General features: G+C 56.6%; 1 protein-coding gene across 2 annotated transcripts in view; it reads left to right on the forward strand.

The window, feature by feature from the left end:
- MLPH (melanophilin) overlaps positions 1–19,417 on the forward strand; it is a 47,684-nt gene extending 28,267 nt beyond the window's left edge. For both annotated transcript variants that reach the window (XM_040231844.1, XM_040231845.1), the window contains 10 exons: positions 1,700–1,819; positions 2,757–2,961; positions 4,989–5,128; positions 11,798–11,986; positions 12,216–12,371; positions 14,006–14,098; positions 14,816–14,893; positions 16,590–16,647; positions 17,288–17,388; positions 18,943–19,417. In XM_040231844.1, coding sequence (XP_040087778.1) covers positions 1,700–1,819; positions 2,757–2,961; positions 4,989–5,128; positions 11,798–11,986; positions 12,216–12,371; positions 14,006–14,098; positions 14,816–14,893; positions 16,590–16,647; positions 17,288–17,388; positions 18,943–18,969 — 1,167 coding nt within the window. In that variant the 3' untranslated portion in view covers positions 18,970–19,417. The remainder of the gene's footprint in view (positions 1–1,699; positions 1,820–2,756; positions 2,962–4,988; positions 5,129–11,797; positions 11,987–12,215; positions 12,372–14,005; positions 14,099–14,815; positions 14,894–16,589; positions 16,648–17,287; positions 17,389–18,942) is intronic.
- Positions 19,418–20,406: the final 989 nt, after the last annotated feature.

Consider the following 20,406-nt stretch of genomic DNA (forward strand, 5'->3'; position numbering starts at 1 on the left):
GCGAGTGGGGCTTTCTCTCTAGTTGCAGTGCTTTCTCTCTAGTTGCATCGAGCGGGGTTTTCTCTCTAGATGCAGCGAGCGGGGCTTTCTCTCTAGTTGCAGTGCTTTCTCTCTAGCTGCAGCAAGCAGGGCTTTCTCTCTAGTTGCAGTGCTTTCTCTCTAGCTGCAGTGCTTTCTCTCTAGTTGCAGTGAGCGGGGCTCTCTCTCTAGTTGCAGGGCTTTCTCTCTGGTTGCAGCGAGCGGGGCTTTCTCTCTAGCTGCAGCGAGTGGGGCTTTCTCTCTAGCTGCAGGGCTTTCTCTCTGGCTGCAGGGCTTTCTCTCTGGCTGCTGGGCTTTCTCTCTGGCTGCAGGGCTTTCTCTCTGGCTGCAGGGCTTTCTCTCTGGTTGCAGGGCTTTCTCTCTGGCTGCAGGGCTTTCTCTCTGGTTGCAGTGCTTTCTCTCTAGTTGCAGGGCTTTCTCTCTGGTTGCTCATCTTTCTCACTGGAAGGGCCTCTGCTGTTGCAAGGGCTTCCCTGGTGGCTGAGAGGGTAAAGCGTCTGCCTGCAATGCGGAAGACCTGGGTTCGATCCCTGGGTTGGGAAGATCCCCTGGAGAAGGAAATGGCAACCCACTCCAGTCTTCTTGCCTGAAAAGTCCCACAGACAGAGGAGCATGGTGGGCTACAGTCCACAGAGTTGCAAAGAGTCAGACACGACTGAGTGACTTTACTCACTGCTGTTGCAAAGCTCGTGCTCTGGGATACGTGGGCTTCAGGACCTTCAGCAAGTGGGTTCAGTAGCTGTGGCTCCTGGGCTCTAGAACGCAGGCTCAGTGATTCTGGTGCTTGGGTTTAGTTGCTCCTTGGCATGTGGGATCTTCCCACCAGGGATCAAACCCGTGTCTCCTGCATTGACAGGTGGATTCTGCCACTGACCACCAGGGAAGCCCTGTTTTCCCTTAGTTTTTAACTTATTTTTGGTGATAAAGGCAGGAAAGAGAGCCTCTGGGGGTCTGGGCGGGACAACAGAAGAGGATGGGGGAGGGGCGGGGCAGGGTGGGCGGTGCTGGATGGAGACCCTTGGAGAGTCAGGGGGTCTCTGAGAGCTTCTGCCGGCTGCTCCCTGGGGAGCACATGCATTTTCTTATAAAAATAAAACTGTACTTGTGCAATTTATTTACTGGGCTCCTGAAACACTCTCTAGTGTCTGAAATAGGCCCTGCAAATACATTCGAAGGGTGGAAACCATTATGAAGGAAGGATTTGGAACTCAGCTCTGCTCTAGCATCTAGAGGTGAAGGAGCTCTTGGGGGCCCCCTTCCCTACCTCCTCCCCGTGCTGGGCGCCCCTCCTTCACCAAGGGGGGAGAGGTGGGAGGGCCCCCTTAGCCTGAGAAACCCCGCCTGCCCCCGAGGCTGCGGCCTGGGCCTGTGACCTCCGCGCCTCTGAGCAGCCAGGTGCCTGTCAGAGGCCCAGCGGGGATTTGCCCCTGCTCTTCTAAGAGGGGCTGAGGGTGCAGATCCTGTGATGGGGGTGGGCTCTGGGCGGCCCTCGGAGCCTCCTCGGGGTCTGCTCGGGTTCATGTCCAGCACAGAAGGCAGATGGGCCTGTGGAAGCGCCCTCTCCCCCGATCCCCTGCTGCCCGGGGTCGGGAAGTCTGCGCGCCCCCACCCAACCAGGCTGACCCTCCCTCCCCTCTCCCTGGAATCCCTTCCTGCTCAGAAAAAGCGCCTCCTCCCCATCCACGGCTGGGACTTTGAGGCTGACTCCGACGACTCAGATCCATCCTGTGGTCACCCGCCAAGCCTGTCCTCGGTCTCAGGGGCCACGGACGGCCTGCAGGTCAGTGGACTCTCTTTTCGCCCCTGAGTTAACCTGGGGGACAGGTTTTTGGGCCCCAGGAAAGGACAGCATTCTGGAGGACAGTCTGATGGCCCTGCGGGCATAGCAGCAGAGGGGGGAGGCAACTGGATTCGGGGTACAGAAGCCTCACACCCTCCTGTCCTGGAGAGCCTGGGTGTGCTGCTTTGAGAAGAGGGGTGCAGGGCCGATGAGTCGGGTGCCTGGGTTGTCTAATGAAGGCAGACTCCCCGTGACGCAGGAGCGCAGGGTAGAGGAGTCAGACGGTCCCCAAGTCCCACACCCCTGGTCTGATCCGCAGGGCTCCTGTACCTTATTGCCCAAGCTAGGACGGTCTTGTGGTGGAAGGGGCTGTTGGTAATCGCACCAGGACACGGGGCCTCCACAGGGCTGCTGGGGAGAGCCTGGCTGTGTGGTCCCTCGGCTCCTTGGTTCTGTGCCCTTGGTCTGGGCGACCTGTGTGAGGCTCCTCGCCTCCCACCTCACATGGTAAAGGGGTGATCTCTGCCTCACGGGATCCCTTCCATGAGGGACTGGAGACTGAGGCTGGCGCACCCCAGCCCCAGAGTGACAGTGCCCCAGCTGAAGCCCTGACATCTCAGCGCCCTGGCGCGGGTGGTGCCAGCCCAGGACGGGGTCCACCCAGGGCGATCTACAGACCCCTGGGTGCAGGGCCCAACAGGGCAGAGAGCTGGGACCCGGGACCCATCAGGTCTTTGGTCCACGGTCCTACTCTGGTGGCAAGTCCAGAGCCCTTTGAATGAAAGGGAGTTGAATTGCTGAGGTGGAGAGGAGGGGTGACTTGTGTTTGGTCGGTCGAATGGTACTTGAAAACTCTCAGTCCTTGGACTGGAAAGACCCACATTCCGAGGAGATGCCTGTTCCTAGTGAAACCTGCCGACCGTTCCCGTGTGCTCAGGCCCTCACAGATGACCCCTGCGCAGAGGAGAGCATCCCCCAGGAGGCCGGGATCCTGGACCAGGCTGATGCCAGGGCCCCCGGGTGCCACCCCCGTCCAGAAGAGCAGAGGGTCGGCCTCTCACCCGCTGGACCAGACGAGCTCTCGGAGCTCTGCCTGCCGGGAGAGTCCTGCCCTGCAGGCCCAGGGGTCACTGCCACTCCCGGTAAGTGCGCTTGACCGTGGTCTTCCACACGGGCTCCGTGTAGAGGAGGGGTTCACTGGAACCTACCCCCCCCTCCTCATCCCGATCTGTGCCAGGACACTGGCTGATTGCCAGGAGCCCCTTCCTTCCTGGGATTGTCACCGGAGCTCCCCGGGGTGGGATGCCTCCCCGTAACCCTCAGAGGTACCAGCTCAACCCCCTGGCTGGCCACACAGCTCACTGCCGCCTGTGACGGGGGACGTCGAGTGGGAGTGGGATAGAGACACACAGGTGTCCCTGAAACGACTAGGGTCACCAGTCACCTGGACCAACCTTCCTGACCGCAGGACCAGGCAGTTCCAAACCTGGGACCGAAATCGGGTGCAGGTCCGTCTGGGCTGCCTGCCTGCCAGCTGTGACTCGGGAGGTCTGCAAGTGCTGAGGCCCTGGGTTCGCTCAGTTTGATCTTGTTGTCAGTGGCTTTGAGATGAAATCTCGAATCGCTGTCTGTCTCTGTGCCCTGTGGGAGCGGGCGCTGGGGTCCAGGGGGTCAGGTGTCCGAGTGATGTAGCAGCTGATGAGACCACAGACAGCACGGGCTGCCCGCCACCATGTGCTCCCACCTGACCTGACCTGACCGCAGTGGGGGCCAGCTCCCGGGGAAATGTAGTTAGACAGTGTCTGCCAGGAAATGGGTCTTCTTTCCATTCTCCCTTTTCATTGTATTATAGGGACTCTAATCTCATGATCCACCCGCCCATTAAGATGCTGGAGGCATTTGGGGGGTGGGGAGGGGACTTTTATTTCCCCACAAACAATGGATAAGTGAATCTACATTGACCGAGTCTTTGGATGAAGACGTAGATCGGCACACTTCCTCCCAGGATCCCTCATCACCCCTAGCCCGCGGATGGCGGGGGCAGTGGGAGGGGAGGGGAAGACAGACTCTGTGGAGCTGGGGCAGGTGCCTGGGGGGACCAGCAGTTCTGAGTACCAAGCCCAGCTCTGCTGACCAACTCACCATCCTATCTCATGGACTCTAAGACACATCTGTCACCTCGCCTCTTGAATCGGGAGCATCTTACAGCAAGTATGGGAGATTGATCAGTAGTGCCGTCTCAATAAATGTATCAGACAAGCCACGGGGTCTGATCTTTAAAGGAGTATGGTGTGTGCCTGATCAACCCCCTTAACCACCAGGCCTCGGTGCCCTCATTGTAAACCAGGGCCAGCACCTAACTCACCACAGTGTTGGGGACTTTAAATGAGATGGTTGTATCTGTTAGCTATTGCCAAGTAACAACTTATCACAAACAGACTGGCTTAAAGCTACACGCGTTGACAAGCCCACAGAGGCCAGGTGTCCGGCATAGCTTCCCCAGGTCCTCAGCACAGGTCTTCTGGGCTGCAACCACAGGGTCGGCAGGGCCAGAGCCTCGTCCGAGCTCAGAGCCCCGCCCCCAGGCTGTGCAGGGTGTCGGCAGAGCCCCGCGGCGGGTCAGGCACAAGAGCAGCTTGTGGACGCTGACTCCCGGGACACGTGCTCCTGTGTGTCCTCCCACGCCAGCTCACCTCTTCCCTGCCCCAGCATGGCTGTGTATGGTGTGCTCCAGGCCAACTTGGAGGGTACTTTCTGGTGAGGACTTGGGGGATCTTCCACCGCCAGAGCCCAGGAATAAGCCTCTGAAGCCACACCATCAGGAAAGCCAGCCCCCAGAGACTAAGGTGGAGAGACCCAAAGTCATGTCCACGCGTGGAAACTTGCCGGGACCCACGTCTGCCACACCAGGCACCACCTGGCTTCCAACGCTTGGGGCCCCCAGTGAGTGCCGGCTGGGGCAGGGGCTTCTGTCTCCAAAGTTCCCCGTGGGGGAACAAGGACTCTGCTCCCTTCTTACCTTAGTTGAGGGATCTTCAGCCCCGTATCATCAGTGGAGTAGAATCATGTCTCCGTTATCTTTGATCTCTCATTTTTCTTCATTGGATAAAATGCCCACCGGCCTTCAGTTTTTCATTCCACATAAGCCGACCCCATTCTTACTCCAAAGGGACGAACATCCTCAGGAATGGGCAGCTGTCCTCCCAGTACCTGGCCAACGTGGACACCTCGGATGAAGAAAACACCTGGACTCAGAGAGTGGCCTCTCACCATCCCAGACAGAAAGGCTGGACCGCCTCTGACAGCCAGGTAAAGGGGGGCGGAAAGAATGCATTCTGGTTGCTTCTTCGGGTCTGAAGTCTTTTTACCTTAACGTCAGTTCACCTCTGAGAGCTTAACGCTTTCACAACTTTTAAACTACAAGATGGGCAAGCCTACATAACAGAGATGCGGTACCTTCAAAATATATTTTTTATTGACATGAAATTCACATAGCACACAATTAACCATTTTAAAGTGAACAGTCCAGGGCTTCCCTGGTGGCTCGGTAGTGAGGAATCCACCTTCCAGTGCAGGAGACATGGGTTCAATCCCTGGTCTGGGAGGATTCCACATGCTACGGAGCAACTAAGCCCGTGGGCCACAAATACTGAGCCTGTGCTCTGGAGCCCGGGAACTGCCCCTAGAGAAAGGCCCGCGCAGCAGTGAAGACCCAGCGCAGCCAAATAAATAAATAAAATTTAAAAATAAATGACGCATTTAGCAGAATACACATTTACAAAACATTTTAGCTAAACATTTAGCAAAATAAACAATCTCCATCTAGCAGATTCACGAGGTGATGCAAGCACCACCTCTGTCAGTTCCAAGCCATCTTTGTCATCACAAAGGAAAGCTTGCATCCTCCCGCCTCACAAACATCGGCCTGCTTTCTGTCTCTGTGGATTTGCCTCTTCTGGACATTTCACATAAATGTGATCGTACAATGTGTGACCTTTAGTTTCTGGCTTCTTTCACTGAGAGCAGTGTTCTTGAGGTTGATAGCGTTATAGCAGGTATCAGTACTTGATCCCCTATAATGAAAATATCTATTTTATACTCTATCAATAAAGTATTGTGTCTTCAGGGAATTCCCTGGATATCCAGGGGTTAGGACTCTGACCTTCCACTGCAGGGGACTTGGATTTGATCAGTGGTTGGGGATCTTAAGATATATATATATTTCACAAGAGGAAGAAGCAACCTGTTATTCCAAAGCCTTTCAGTTCAGTTCAGTCTCTCAGTCATGTCCGACTGTTTGAAACCCATGGACTACAGCACACCAGGCTTCCCTTCCCATCAGTAGTTGGTCTGGAACTTGCTCAAATTCATGTCCATCAAGTCGGTGATGCCATACAACCATCTCATCCTCTGTCATCCCCTTCTCCTCCTGCCTTCAATCTTTCCCAGCATCAGGGTCTTTTCCAATGAGTCAGCTCTTTGCATCAGGTGACCAAAGGATTGGAGTTTCAGCTTCAGCATCAGTCCTTCCAATGATTATTCAGGACTGATTTCCTTTAGGATGGACTGGTTGGATCTCCTTGCAGTCCAAGGGGCTCTCTCAAGAGTCTTCTCCAATACCAAAGTTCAAAAGCATCGGTTCTTCGGCTCTCAGCTTGCTTTATAGTCCAACTATCGCATCCATACATGACCACTGGAAAAACCATAGCCTTGACTAGAACCTTTGTCAGCAAAGTAATGTTTCTGCTTTTTAATATGCTGTCTAGGTTGGTCATAGCTTTTCTTCCAAGGAGCGAATGTCTTTTAATTTCATGGCTGCAGTCACCATCTGCAGTGATTTTGGAGCCCTAAAAAATAAAGTCTCTCACTATTTCCATTATTTCTCCATCTATTTGACATGAAGTGATGGGACCAGATGCCAGACCTTCATTTTCTGAATGTTGAGCTTTAAGCCAACTTTCTCACTCTCCTCTTTCACTTTCATCAAGAGGTTCTTTAATTCTTCACTTTCTGCCATGAGGGTGACATCATCTGCATATCTGAGCTTATTGATATTTCTCCCCGCAGTCTTGATTCCAGCTTGTGCTTCATCCAGCCTGGCGTCACAGGCTACCAAATGCTCCCCAGGGCCTTGGGGATGAGAAGTAGGGCTGCCCAGCAGATAGGGCCTTCGCTGAGCCCTCTGCCCCCATTGGTATCCGCCCCCCGCCCCAGCACTAACAGCAGGAGATCTTCCCTTCCCCCGTAGGGGGGGTGGGGCGCCGGCCTGTCCTCCGTCCAGGCTGGCCTGGAATGGGCGAGGGGCCTCTGCAGCCTCAGGCCCTCCGTGACTGCGCTCTGGAAGGCGGCCCGTGCAGCTCCCGACTTGCAGGAGGAGCCTTTCTTTGCCGGGCTCTTTGGTGAATCACTGTCAGGCTTGTGTTCAAACACCTGATTGGGCCAAAGCACGAGTGGGGCAGAAGCGTGGCGTGCTCCAGCTCTGCGTGGCTCCCTCTCCAGAGCCTGTGCCCTCAGCCCAGCTGGCCCTCGTTCCTGTAACACCGCCTGGAGGTGTCACCCAACCCGGGGCCGGGCATTTCTCCTGCTCCCACCTCCATCCCTGAGAGGTGTCGCTGACCCTCTGTCCTGAGTGCAGCAGGGCATGAGAGGCCCTGAAAAGGCCTGCAAGGAAGAGCTGTCTCTCTCTGCCATGCGACCCAGGGTGGGTCTCACTTCCTTTAGGGAACAGCTGCGGAGATGCTGACACAAAGGAAGCGGGCTTTGATTCAGACCAGGGGTCACTGGCTTGGCCCCTGGGGGTGGGGGAGGATGGTGGTGGAGGGAAAGGCCACTCCAAGACAGAGATCTCCCCCGTACAGAGACCTCCCCAGGCAGAGACCTCCCCAGGCAGAGACCTCCCCAGGCAGAGACCTCTCTAGGCAGAGACCTCCTCAGGACAGAGACCTCCCCAGGCAGAGACCTCCCCAGGCAGAGACCTCCCCAGGACAGAGGCCTCCCCAGGCAGAGACCTCCCCAGGCAGAGACCTCTCTAGGCAGAGACCTCCCCAAGACAGAGGCCTCCCCAGGCAGAGACCTCCCCAGGCAGAGACCTCCCCAGGACAGAGGCCTCCCCAGGCAGAGACCTCCCTGGGTTACAGAACACAGCTGGCAGAGCAGTTCCCAGTTCCCAGGGACAATGGGGTGAAGACTAGAATTAAATTGTCTATTTTCAGCAAGTTTTTAATTTAGCAACTTCAGTGACTTTCAGGAAAATACAGATCCTGGTATTAGCCCTACTGACACCAGTCCTCCTTCTTGCCTCCTTGAATTTCGTACTTGTACCTTGTCTCTGGAATTCTTCTCCATTTCTTTCTCTTGACTTTATTTACTCTGACTAACATTTTGCTTGCAGGGTGTCCTCTACATCTTTATGAACAGGGAGTTGGGCAGGATGAAGAGCAACCTCCCAAGGTAGCAGCATCCCCAAGTGTCAGTGAAGACCCAGGGCCAACCCTTACAGGGTCTTCATGGAGGAGCTGCTGCAGGGCCCTGGAGGAAGGTCTCTGCCTCCACCCACCTCTCAGAGCAGCTCTTCTAAACCAGATCTCATAGACATGCCCGTGGGAGGGCAAGAGTTCTCGAGAATAATCGTTTGTTGGAGTCCATCTGAATGGTCCTCCCATGACCTGTTGTCTGTCTCTGAGTCTGTACTCATGGTTGGGACTTTCTGGGTGAGGGGTACTCAGCAAAGACTTTGTATAAACAATCATTCATGCCGAGAGGAGGCTGAAGATGGTGCAATGGTACCAAGGATGGATGCCGCAAGGCCCTGAGATGGTATGCCATGGCACGTACCCCACCCCGAGTGGTGGGTGGTGAACGCTGGGGACCTGAGAGCTTGGGCTCCAGACACTGACTCAGTTTCCCCACAAAGGGCCTCGCCAGCAGCCAGTGGCAGTAGTTTGTTTTCCTCCATGGCTGGGTCTGTCTGGACTGTATTTGTAAGTTGTTTGTTTACATTTTGCTGCAAAGGAGCTGAAAACACTAGGAGTTTATTCTGAGTTGCCACCCGTGTGTCCCGGGAGCATATGATTTACCTCGACGTGGAGCTTACACGGGCCAGAGTGACTCCCACTTTTGCAGAAGAGAGGGCTAAGAGCTTGTTGGGTTCCTGAGCACCTGAGAGGCAAGTGTGCCCTGGGGGGTGGGGGGGGTGTCTGCACGGGGCCAGCGGCTCTTGATCCCAGGTGGAAAAGCAGGATGGTGCTCTGTGCCTCGTGTCCGTGCCATCCAGGAGGCGGATGGCCGAGCCCTCGCCCAGAGAGCCCAGAGAGCAGCGTGGAGCCCGAAGCTCACCTCCCAGACTGAGGGGCGTGGCCTCCCCATGGCTCCACGCTGCCCTGCCCCCCAGCCCCTCTCTATCAGGACGAGAACTTCCTGATTCTCATCATGGGTGCGCTTCCTTCTGTTTCACTCTGGAGGTGACATTTCACTGTGCCTGTGTTGGGCTCTGGTTAGTTCCGCTCTTACCCTCTGGCCACATGTTCCATGCCGGCCATGCTCCCTGCACGAGGCTGTCCTCTGAGCACCCCTCCCTGCCCCACCAGGCATGGATTGTTGCTTCTCAGATGACAGAGAGTGCAACCAGAGCTGGTTCCAGTTGCCAGCAGCCACTTGAGGTGATGGCGGGGCCCCTCCTGCCCGAAACCTTCATGCTTAAGTTTCTCAGCTCGTGTTCTTCTCTGGGCAGACTTGCCCACTCAGGGGCCCCACTGCTGTGAAGATCAAACTAATTACCTACGAAACAACGGGCAAGAGTCTTCCCAGCCTGCCAGTTCCATTTGCCTCTTAAGACAAGGCGGCCCACTGACAAGATAATGGCAGGAAAGATACATCTGCTGGGCTCAGAGGAAAATGGAAGAATTGATTTCCTCTGTCCTGGCCTGGGAGCTAATAGACTGTGACTCAAGATTCAAGGGCTGGTGACTCAGGGACGAGGAAGCCGTACGTTGAGTCACTTTAGGTCGTTACCTGGGCGCCTCCTGGCCCACGGTGACCCGGGGCGCTGGCTGTTTTGTTACATCAGCCCGGCACGATCAATTCCCACCTTCCTGTGTGGCTCATGATCGGCGGTGATGGGTCCACTGCCCGTGGCAGTGATGCCGAACATGTCACCTCTCCTGCTTTAGTCATGTCCCCCAGGCCCCGCTGCCCACTCCTGCTGCAGCTTGGTACCCCCAGAGCCCGGTGGTCAGAACACGGGCCACCCAGTTCCCTTCCCAGCCCCCAGCCCCAATGGTGTGCTTGGCTCTCCTTCCACCGCCTGTGATCGGACATGCAGGTGTCAGCTGTGGATTTCCTGCTGATACAGTCATGCTTCTGGCAGCCAGGTGACCCCCAGGGGCCAGGCAGGGGCCAGGAAGGTCCCAGCCAAGTAAGGAGAGAGCTGAAGCCCCTTTGTTAAGGGAGGTTGAGGCACCCACCCAGGTCTCTCTTGAGATTTCCTGGGTTGTGAGCTCGTGGTGTGGTGCTCAGAGAGCCAGGGTTGGGGGTGGGGGGGTGTCTCCTGCCCCATCCAGGCCCCCCACCATCAGCTGTACCTAGAGCCTGTGCCTCGGTGGGCCCAGCAGAAGGTGCAGGAAACTCAGAGGCATGCAGGGGTGCAGCCTTAGTCAGTTCAGTTCAGTCCCATCTGACTCTTTGTGACCCCATGGACTGCAGCACGCCAGGCCTCTCTGTCCATCACCAACTCCCAGAGTTTACTCAAACTCATGTCCGTTGAGTCGGTGATGCCATCCAACCATCTCATCCTCTGTCGCCCCCTTCTCCTCCTACCTTCAATCTTTCCCAACATCAGGGTCTTTTCAAATGAGTCAGCTTTTCACATCAGGTGGCCAAAGGATTGGAGTTTCAGCTTCAGCATCAGTCCTTCCAATGAATATTCAAGACTGATTTCCTTCAGGATAGACTGGTTGGATCTCCTTGCTATCCAAGGGATTCTCAAGAGTTGAAAGCATCAACTCTTCAGGGCTCAGCCTTCTTTATGATCCAACTCTCACATCTGTACATGTTGGTTCCCTTCTATTCCAGCCCCTGTTTATGCTGCAATCACAACTGCATTTATAACAGAGGCTTTAACAATTTTCACCAAATAATCCCACCCTGAAAATTCATTTTGAGAAGCACATACACAGATAAGAGCCTGGAGCAGAGATTGCCAGACACAAGCACTATTTTCCTCTGAGTTTCTCAGCAGCTGAGGCAGATAAGTAGACATTCTGGGTTGTATGACTCTCATCCAAGCCAGGTGACAAACTTCCCTGGTTCTAGATTCAAGAAGGGACATGTGGCGAAGATGCTGCTCACTGTGTCATAGAAAACCTGCCTGCGAGGTTCACACGAGTCACAGATACGCTGTGGACACGTCTCAGCTCCAGGCAGGCATCTGTGACTCTGACTCCCCTTGCAAAGCCGACAGGAGGCCTGGGCACAGAGCCTGGCAGGCAGAGAGACGCCATGGTCGGTGGACGTGAATGCCGCTGTCCTTATGCAAGTTCAGGACCCACCCCCGAGCCCTACTTCAGTATAGACATGAAGCGGACAGAGGAAAACCCAGAGAACAGACGTGTCGACTCGCTGGGCCTCAGCTGACCAGTTCCAAACAGTCCAGGCCAAGATCTTGGTTTGGCACTTTAGCAATGATGCTAACTAAGCCCAAGGGAATGGCTTGGGGACCCAGTTTGGGGACAGAGAGATATTCAAAATGGTGCCTCTCCAATGGTCTGGATGCTGTTAGGATCTTCAGGACACCCCACCCTGCCTGGTTCTGGAGGCTGGGGAGGGCAGCACCTTGACCATGCTCGTGTGGGGGGTGGATGAGACCACAGCTCCAGCCGAGTTCTGGGGGACAGAGGACGGGGCACCTCCTGGAGCCCTGCCTCTGAGCACGGTGATTCCAGATGACCCACTGAGCGAGACCCACCCGCTTGTCCATTTCAGCATCCAGGTGGCGACGAGCCCACAGATGCCGACGCGGAAGAGGCGGCCCTCAAGAGAAAGCTGGAGGAGTTGACCAGCCACATCAGTGACCAAGGGGTCTCATCCACGGAGGAGGAAGAGGGCATGGATGCAGGGGCTGAGATGGGCAGAAGCAAGACCATCGAGGACCACCCTGGGGCCACTTGGGAGGTGAGGTCCCCCCGAGCAGTCTCGGCAGGAGACAGGGAGGCAGGGCCAGGGATCAGCAGTTTGTGACTAAGCCACCAGCCCAGACACAACCGTTGGTGAGCCCTGAGGGCCCCGGGTGCCCGGCTGCCCGTGGAGTGCAGAGAGAAGCATCGTCACTACGGGATGTATGTCAGTGAGAGCCCTGCAGCTTCTCCGCCTCGTGGTCACATTTGGGGCTTCCCTGTCCTAGGTGCGCATGGCAGCAGGCCAAACACCCAGCTGGGGAAAGGACCCGCTGAGTCCTGGGGACCCCGAGCAGCCCAGCAGGACCACGGAGGCAGAGCTGGCGGAGCTGGAGGGCCAAGTGGCCGCCACAACTTGCGAGGTGCGGCGGACAGAGAGCCAGGTAGGCGGCTGGCCACACGATGCCCATCCCGCACGGGAGATGGAGCACTGTTGGCTTCACGAGAAAGAATAAGTGAACCCGGAGTCCCCAGGCTGGACTGTAGCCTAGAACGTGCATGGCCTGGAGACACGCCCTTCTCCTCAGGGACGGAAGAGTGCCCCAGAAAGATGGTGGAGGCCCTGAAGGCTGGGGAAGGGCCCTGAAGAGCTCGCATAGCGCAGCCCACACTCTCAGCTCCAGAGCAGGAATTTGGGGGTGTCTATCAGAACCACCCTCCATCCACCCCCAGCACCCCAGCCCTGCCTATTCCCCTTCAAGTCAGCAAGAGACAGGCAGTGTGGAAGGAAGAGGCTGACCCTTCCCCTCCCTGTCCTGGGAGGGCTGTCCAGAAGGAGGCTTAGATTTCAGGATGGCCCCAGGGCTCAAATTCTGACCAAGGGTCACCCTGTGTGTTGGGTCCAGGGCTTGAGTTTGGGGGTGGGGGGAGGGGGTCAATGGTATGCAGAGATCAAAGGATGGAGCAGGGGCTTCCAGAGACAACAAAGGAGCCTGGGCTCTACTCTGCCTGCCCCTGGGGACCCTGCAGAAGAGGGGTTCAGCCCTCAGAGCGCGGGGGACCCAGCCCCCACTGCCCATTCATTCCCGCTTCTGTTCTCTCCAGCGCGTGCCCTTCCATCCCCAAGGAGAGGGGTGTGTTGCCAGGCTGGGCAGGCTATGGGGAGCAAGCCAGCCTGGGAACTCTGGGCTCACTTATTCCTTCTCGAGGGGCAGACAGTCCTCAACCTCCCGAGCGTGGCTGGTGTCACGTAGACACACAGATGCAGCCGTGAACACCTCAGACCAAGCCCCTGCCTTCGTGGAGCTCACATCCTTAGTGGGAGGAGGCAGAGAGCAAGTCCATGACCAAGGAGCTCATCTCGGTTCACGAGGAGAGGAGAGCCCGAGGGAGCACTGCGACAGGCCACTTAGAAGGGTGGTCAGGAAGGAATGACACTAGAAGAAGGCGTGGGGCTTCCTGGTGGTCCAGTGGCTAAGACTCCGCTCTCCCAGTGCAGGGGGCCTGGGTTTGATCCCTGGTCAGGGGACTAGCTCCCACATGCTGCAACTAAGGGTCCTGCATGCCGCAACTAGGACCTGATGCAACCAAATAAATAAGCAAAGATTTAAAAAAAGAAGGCAGCGTGTGCAGAGGCCCTGCAGCGGTGTGAACGAGGCATGTTCAGGGATGGAGTGAGGTGTGAGGGGCAGGCCGATTCCAGAGAACCCTGGGGACCTCAGGAACGATGGCGGGCCTTAGGAGGCATCTGAATGGAGCTGACGGGCCCTGGTTCCTGTTCCCGGAAGCTTCCTCTTCCCACTCTCCCCCCAGTCACTACCGTCTTCCTTCCAACCCTCAAGGATGAGCCTCCAGACAATGTCTAGAATCCCTCTCCTCACCCCTGGGGGTGGGTGACCCTTCCGATGACCATGGAAGATGCGTGAAAATGAGGTCCCCAGGAAGTGCCCCTGGTCGCGACACCTATCTTAGGGGGAGTATCACGTTAGCAAATTCGATGAAAGCGGAGCAGCTGCTGTTCCTGGTCTGCGACATTGAGAAGGGACTTCCAAGGGACGTCTATCTGTCGTTCCTCCAGGTTTCAAATATCAAGTCCAGGATTGCAGCCTTGCAGGCAGCGGGGCTCACGGTGCGGCCCTCAGGACAGCCCCAGAGGAAGTCTAACCTCCCGGTGAGTGGAGGGACTTCGGGGCCCTGGGGGATGTGCCTGGAGCCCTGGGAGGGGCACGGGGTGGCCTGGGGCACCGATAGCCCCCACCAGCTGCCTCCCTCTTCCCTCCCCTGAAGTCAGTGACCTGGATGGGATTCTTTTTCATCTGTTACTGCCAATTCTAACATAAAGAGCACTTTACTGGGGGGAGGCGGGCTGGGGGGTGCCCCGGACGGGCTTAACGGAGCTCCACTTCACAGCGGGTGCGATCAAGGGGCAGGGTGGAGATCCGCCCACAGCAGAGACCTGGAAGCGGCATCCTCCTCCCCGATTCAAGTCAGGAATCTCCAGACAGACCACACTGTGAGGGAATCTGGCAGAAGAATGACAGGTGCTCCCAGGAGAGCCCCAGGGGCAGCTGCCAGGATGCCCCAGTTGAACCTGAACTTCACATGTGCAACAAGTCATTTCCTTGTATGAGTACACGCTGTGCACTCTTTGGGGCGTGCATATACTACAGCGTTCACTTATGGTTGATCTGCAAATCAGAGCCAGCTGGGCATTCCGTATTTTAATCTGCTGAACCCAGAGCCCCAGTGGTGTGTTTGGAGGACTAACAGGCCATCCCAGCCTTTCGGGCCGAGTATTAGTACATCCGTTCTTAGTCCTGCTCACCTACCCTGCGGCTGGAGGTCAGACAGGCTGTCATGACGCCCAGACGCCTTCTTTGTTCTCCAGATCTTTCTTCCCCGGCTTGTCAGGAAATCTGGCCAGAGTCTGAAGGATCCAAACGCAGACCCTACGAATGAGGCCGAGGTATGTGTTCACTGCACCCAGGCTCGACGGGGTGGGAGAGGGTAAACGACTGGCCTGACTTTTCTAGCAGCAGGACAAGCCGGTGGGCGGTGGAGCTGAAATATTCAGACTTTAAGAAGCCTGGCGAGTCTCCCAGGCTGGCTTCCCCTAGAGGCACGGCTTGGGGTAGGGTGTCTATCGGTGGTGGTGGAGATGGGGGGTGTAGCTGGGAAAACCCAGCAGGGGAATGGAAGGGTGGGACAGAGGGCAGGGCTGGGGTAGGGGCTGGGGAGGAGGTGGGCAGACCCCTAGGCAGGGCAACAGGCTCAGGGTAACACAGAGCCCTGGAGACACTGCAGGTCACAGGGGAGTCGTCCTGAGTCTGGACCACGTGCTGGACGTGTGCCCCCTGCATGCTCCCCGGTCACAGGGTCTGGGGACAGCCCTGCTCTGGGAGCCGCGCATCCAGCCCGTGGGAGGGAGCACGGGGCCTCCATGCAGGCAGCAGCACAAGGGTAGACGTTGTGGAGGGGGCGACACCCCTCAGCCTGCCCTTCAGGAAGACACGCGGGGGGGCAGCGCCAGTCCCAGGGCCCCACGGAGAGTGACATCTGCTCCACGTCCTGCCAGCTCCTGGAGATCTCGAGTGACCATCTAGTCGCTTCTGCTTCTCATGACAGCAGCACTGGGTGGCTCTTCCCAGCAAACATGGTATCTTTTCCATCCCTTCCATCTGAGGTTTACAACACTTGGTGAGCCAGGGCGGATGCCACCCCCGTTGCAGTGATGGGAGACTGGCGGTCAGGGAGGAGACCACACAGACCACCGAGCTAGAGGGTCTCAGACAGGAGCCCTGGCCCTGACCCCAGCCTGTCCTCGGGGCCAGACCTCCCTGACGTGTCCCGGGATGCCCGGCCCTGGAGGTGTCCACGGCCAGGCCCCCGGTACAGCCCCAGGGCTGCTGGGCTGAATCCCAGGTGGCCGGGTCGGCAGGACTTCCCAGGAAGTCAGTCGGTTTTGCTCTCGCTTCCCCCTGAGGAGGCAAAACAGAGAAAGACTTGTCCCAGAGTAGAGACTTGAGTGACAGGAAAGGCGAGGGAAGGGAAGGTGTGAGTCAGCGACCGCGGGTGCTGGGCTTGTATCGTTGTGTGGTTCGGTCGCTCAGTCGTGTCCGACTCTCTGTCCCCATGGACTGCAGCACACCAGGCTTCCCTGTCCATCACCGTCTCCTGGAGTTTACCCAGACTCATGTCCATTGAGTCAGTGATGCCATCCAACCATCTCATTCTCCGTCATCCCCTTCTCCTCCCGCCTTCAGTCTTTCCCAGCATCAGGGTCTTTTCCAGTCAGTTCTTCACATCAGGTGGCCAAAGTATTGGAGTTTCAGCTTCAGCATCAGTCCTTCCAATGAATATTCAGGACTGATTTCCTTTAGGATGGACTGGTTGGATCTCCTTGCAGTCCAAGGGACTCTCAAGAGTCTTCTCCAACACCACAGACTCGAGAGTCCCTTCCCAAAATGGGCAGTTCTCCAAAAGGCATACATCTCTTTTATATTCTGGCATTTGGTAATTTATTGATAACATGCATTGTAGTACTGTTTAAAGTTCTTCATTTGTCAGAATTTGCTTGAATGGTGAGAAATTTGCATTTAGCTTCCGGTGCCCCTAACAATCACAGCAACACAGTGACACCCAGAGACGTGTCGTTCTTCTAGGTGGAGGCTGTGCCCTGTCTCGTGAGGAGGAAGCTCAGCAATTACCCCAAAAGCCAAGGTAAGTCACTTGCTCCTCTCATTCCCAAGGCCTAAGAGAGCGTGAAAATGACCAGTCAGGGCCCCAGGTTTGTAAGTAAGCCTCATGCCCGGACCCACAGGACACCCCACTGTCCCCTGGCCACCCGCAGTGACTGTTGCCGTGAGCTGATGCCTGGATCCCTGGGATTTGCTCCTTTAAGCACATAAAGTGAAGGAGGTGGCGTCTGTGTCTTGTGATATGATTTGAACGTACACGGTAGGGCACCAGTGGTAAAGAATCGGCCTGCCAGGGCAGGAGGCACAAGAGACGCAGGTTCCATCCCTGGGTTGGGAAGATCCCCTGGAGAAGGAAATGGCAAGCCACTCCAGTATTTCTTGCCTGGAAAGTCCCATGGGCAGAAGAGCCTGGGGGGCTACAGTCCATGGGGTCTCAAGGAGTCAGACATCACCGAGCTCGCACATGCACGCGCGGTGCACAGCTCCAGACCTCACAGAGCGTGGGACACAGTTTCTTGATGTCTTGGTGGTGACAAGGGCAGCATCCGTCCTGGGTGGTGCATTCGTTCTCATGCTCCTTTTAAAATTTCTTAGGAGGCAAAGACACTTGTTTGAGGTAAGCGTGTGAGTAATAAACAAGCCCCCTTCTGTTTTCCCCAAAGACAAAGATGATGACTCCTTCAGTCGAAAGTCCATGTACCGTGGATCCCTGACCCAGAGAAACCCCAACGGCAGGAAGAGAGCTGCCAACCACAGCTTTGCGGTGAGTTTTCTCTGTTCACTGGGGCGGCTTTAAAATTCTGTGACCTGTCAGGCTGACACATGAAGTCTTCAAAGTAAAGAATTGGGATAAACTCACAAGAAAAGTAAGATCAATAAAAGATCTAAAGGAAAGTGGAAAACATATCTAAAGGTACCCCAGTGTCAGGCTGATTGGGGGGGTCGCCTCGCCCTGGGGGTCTGGGCTTGGGACCCAGGACAGCCCGCGAGGCAGTGGGGACTCCCCACCCAGCCCCGCATGCCTTGGGATCCAGGACAGCCTGCAAGGCAGTGGGGACTCCCCGCCCAGCCCCTCGCGCCTTCCCTGCGCGGTAAAGGTCGTGCAGCTGAGCCACCTGTGCGGATGCTGGGGTCGGTACTGTCCCCCTGCTTCCCTGGGAGGGACCTCCATGCAGAAGGAGCCTGGGGTTCCTCCCCAAGCCCAGGGGGCATCAGGCTGGCCCGGGAGCAGCTGTGGCCTCGACGCCTGCAGGAGCGCCTCTGGCAGGCCTGCTTCCACACCACGGTCCCTGGTGTTTCCAGCCACACGAGATCCTGGGGGAAGCGCCGGGTTCTCTGACGCGGGTGCTGCCTGCCCGGGCCCCCCGCTGCAGTCCACACACACACACACACACACACACACACACACACATACACACACACGGTGCTGTCACAGCGCGAGACAGCCGACCTCGAGGGACCAGACTCACACCCACAGCCCAGGGATGGGCAGGAGGCCTCGGTGGCCACCATCAGGGTCCCAACACCCTGGATCCCCACCGCTGTCCACACCCACACCACACCTGCCGGCTGCAACCACCCAGCAACAATTCTGACTTCATCCCAGTTATGCAAGTCTGAGCCGATGCCTTGGCTGTCCGAGAAGACGAAGTGCCTGCTCTGTTATTTCCATGGACTCCATCTTTAAACAGATTTCTAAGGATTTCACAACACTCACTGCTGATGCCTGGGGCTGGGAGACGGGCAGGCAGGTGGGGCCTACGGGTCCGACTCAGCCAGCCTCCCCCCAGTGCAGACAAGGCCGCCTGGGCCGTGGCCAGAGCAGGGCTATTCACTGCAGGAGACTGATAACGAAATCACCAACGGGGGCTTGAAAATCTAAGTGCTTCCAAATGAGAACACACCTTCCTGTGTTTCACCGCTTCCAGTTGTCAAAATACTTTCCATCTTCACAGCCCGTTTGATGAGGGCTGGTGTCATGGACCCAAATTCATAGCTGAGGAGACTGAGGCAGAGAGGGGTTGCATGAAAAACCGGCAGGGGGTTGACTGATGCCTTCTGACAGAGGTCCACGGGTTTGTGTGTGCAGCTGTGTGCCCTCCTGCGTGTGCATGTGTGTGTGTGTGTACATGCCCGTGTGTTTTTATGTGCACACACTGATACAGCTAAGCGCGTCTTTACTCGTGTGCACACCTGTGTGTCTCCATGTCCCCCGTCCTTGCCTGAGTTTCCGTGCCTGTGTGCGCCTATGTGTACAGCTGTGTGTCTCACACCCACTTGTGCATACGGTGTGTCCGTGTGCATTTGTGCTTCACAGAAACCCGTGATGACCCACCAGCCCTAAGAGGAGAGGTTCACCTGAACGGGACACCCACCCTCTTCCCCTCCACCTCGGTCACCGTGTCCCGCCTCCTGGCCGTGCTTTCCACTGCACACAGCCCAGTGGAGGAAGACGAAGAGATGCTGAATCTGTGATGCCCAAGAGCCTTGCCCACTGAGATTTGCTTCCGACCCGACTATCTTACCATGAGCCCTGATCCCATCCCCACTGACCCCGCGGTGTCTCAGTCCTCACGGGGGCCACGCTGCCCACAGGCTGGCCCATGGCCGCTCCAGGGGGACTTTCAGAACTGGCATCCGTGTTGATCCAGATAACTTGGGCTTTGGCAGTGTGCTGGGGTTTGTGGAAACGATGGGGCTGATCCTCCTTCTCCAAATGAAAGCTGCTTCAAATAGGCAGCTCCTAAATTCAGTGCTGGAAGTGATTAAAGATGCCTGTACGTGGAAGAGGATCGGTTCTTTGTAACGTGCAGGCCTCCTTATTCACAAAGTAAACGGGGCGTCACTGGCTCAGATGGGAAAGGATCTGCCTGCCAGTGGGTTGGGAGGGTCCTCTGGAGGAGGAAATGGCACAACCCACTCCAGTATTCTTGCCTGGAGAATTCCAAGGACAGAGGAGCCTGGCAAGCCACAGTCCATGGGGGTCGCAGAGAGTCAGACACAACCGAGCGACTAACTCCTCACTTCTGGCTTCTTCACCAGACAAAACTTGCAGAAATTATAGAACAAGAGAACAAACAAGGCCAGACTTTGAGAAGAGCCTGGGGGGCAGACAGGCACCTGGGAGGGAAGGTTTGGGCAGGGGTGGCAGAAGCCGAGGCACTCCCTGGGGCTCAGGGGTCCTGGCAAGAGCAGCAGAGCATCTCACCTGCGTTTGCCCCACCAGCTGCCATGATATCTCCAGCTCCCCAAGGGCCCCTCAGGCACTCTGGGTCCTCTGATGGCTGCCCCCAGAAACCACGGGGTGGGGGACATCATTCTGCTCTTGTCAGCTGGGCTGAGCTCTGGGCTCTGCATTGAGGGGGGTAGGGCTGGAGCGGTGCCACCGCCCGCTGGTGAACCCCCGAGTAAAGTAAGCAACAGACAGTCTACAGCAGGAATGGGAAGGGGCTTTATCTGAGCCAAGCTGAGGGCTACAGCCCGAGGCATGGCCTCTCAGATCCCTCAGAATCCGCACCAGAGAAGCAGGCTTTCAGCAGTTTCGTGTCTCACCTAAACAAAAAAACATTAAACAAGTCAGGGAGACATCCCTTCAAGGTTTCAAAAACAGAACGTGCACAGAGAGTCAGCACGGCCTTGGCACCTGGGAGGGGAGTCTTAGCATCAAAGGAGGGCCAGCCTTGGGGTCCCAGGACGGGAGGCATCTCATCTTTATTTTGAACATGGACATTCTTAGTTGGGTGGCTTCCCAGGCGACTCAGTGGTAAAGAACCCCCTCAGC

The sequence above is a fragment of the Oryx dammah genome, unplaced genomic scaffold (genome assembly GCF_014754425.2).
Source record: "Oryx dammah isolate SB20612 unplaced genomic scaffold, SCBI_Odam_1.1 HiC_scaffold_28, whole genome shotgun sequence".
Lineage (NCBI taxonomy): Eukaryota > Metazoa > Chordata > Mammalia > Artiodactyla > Bovidae > Oryx > Oryx dammah.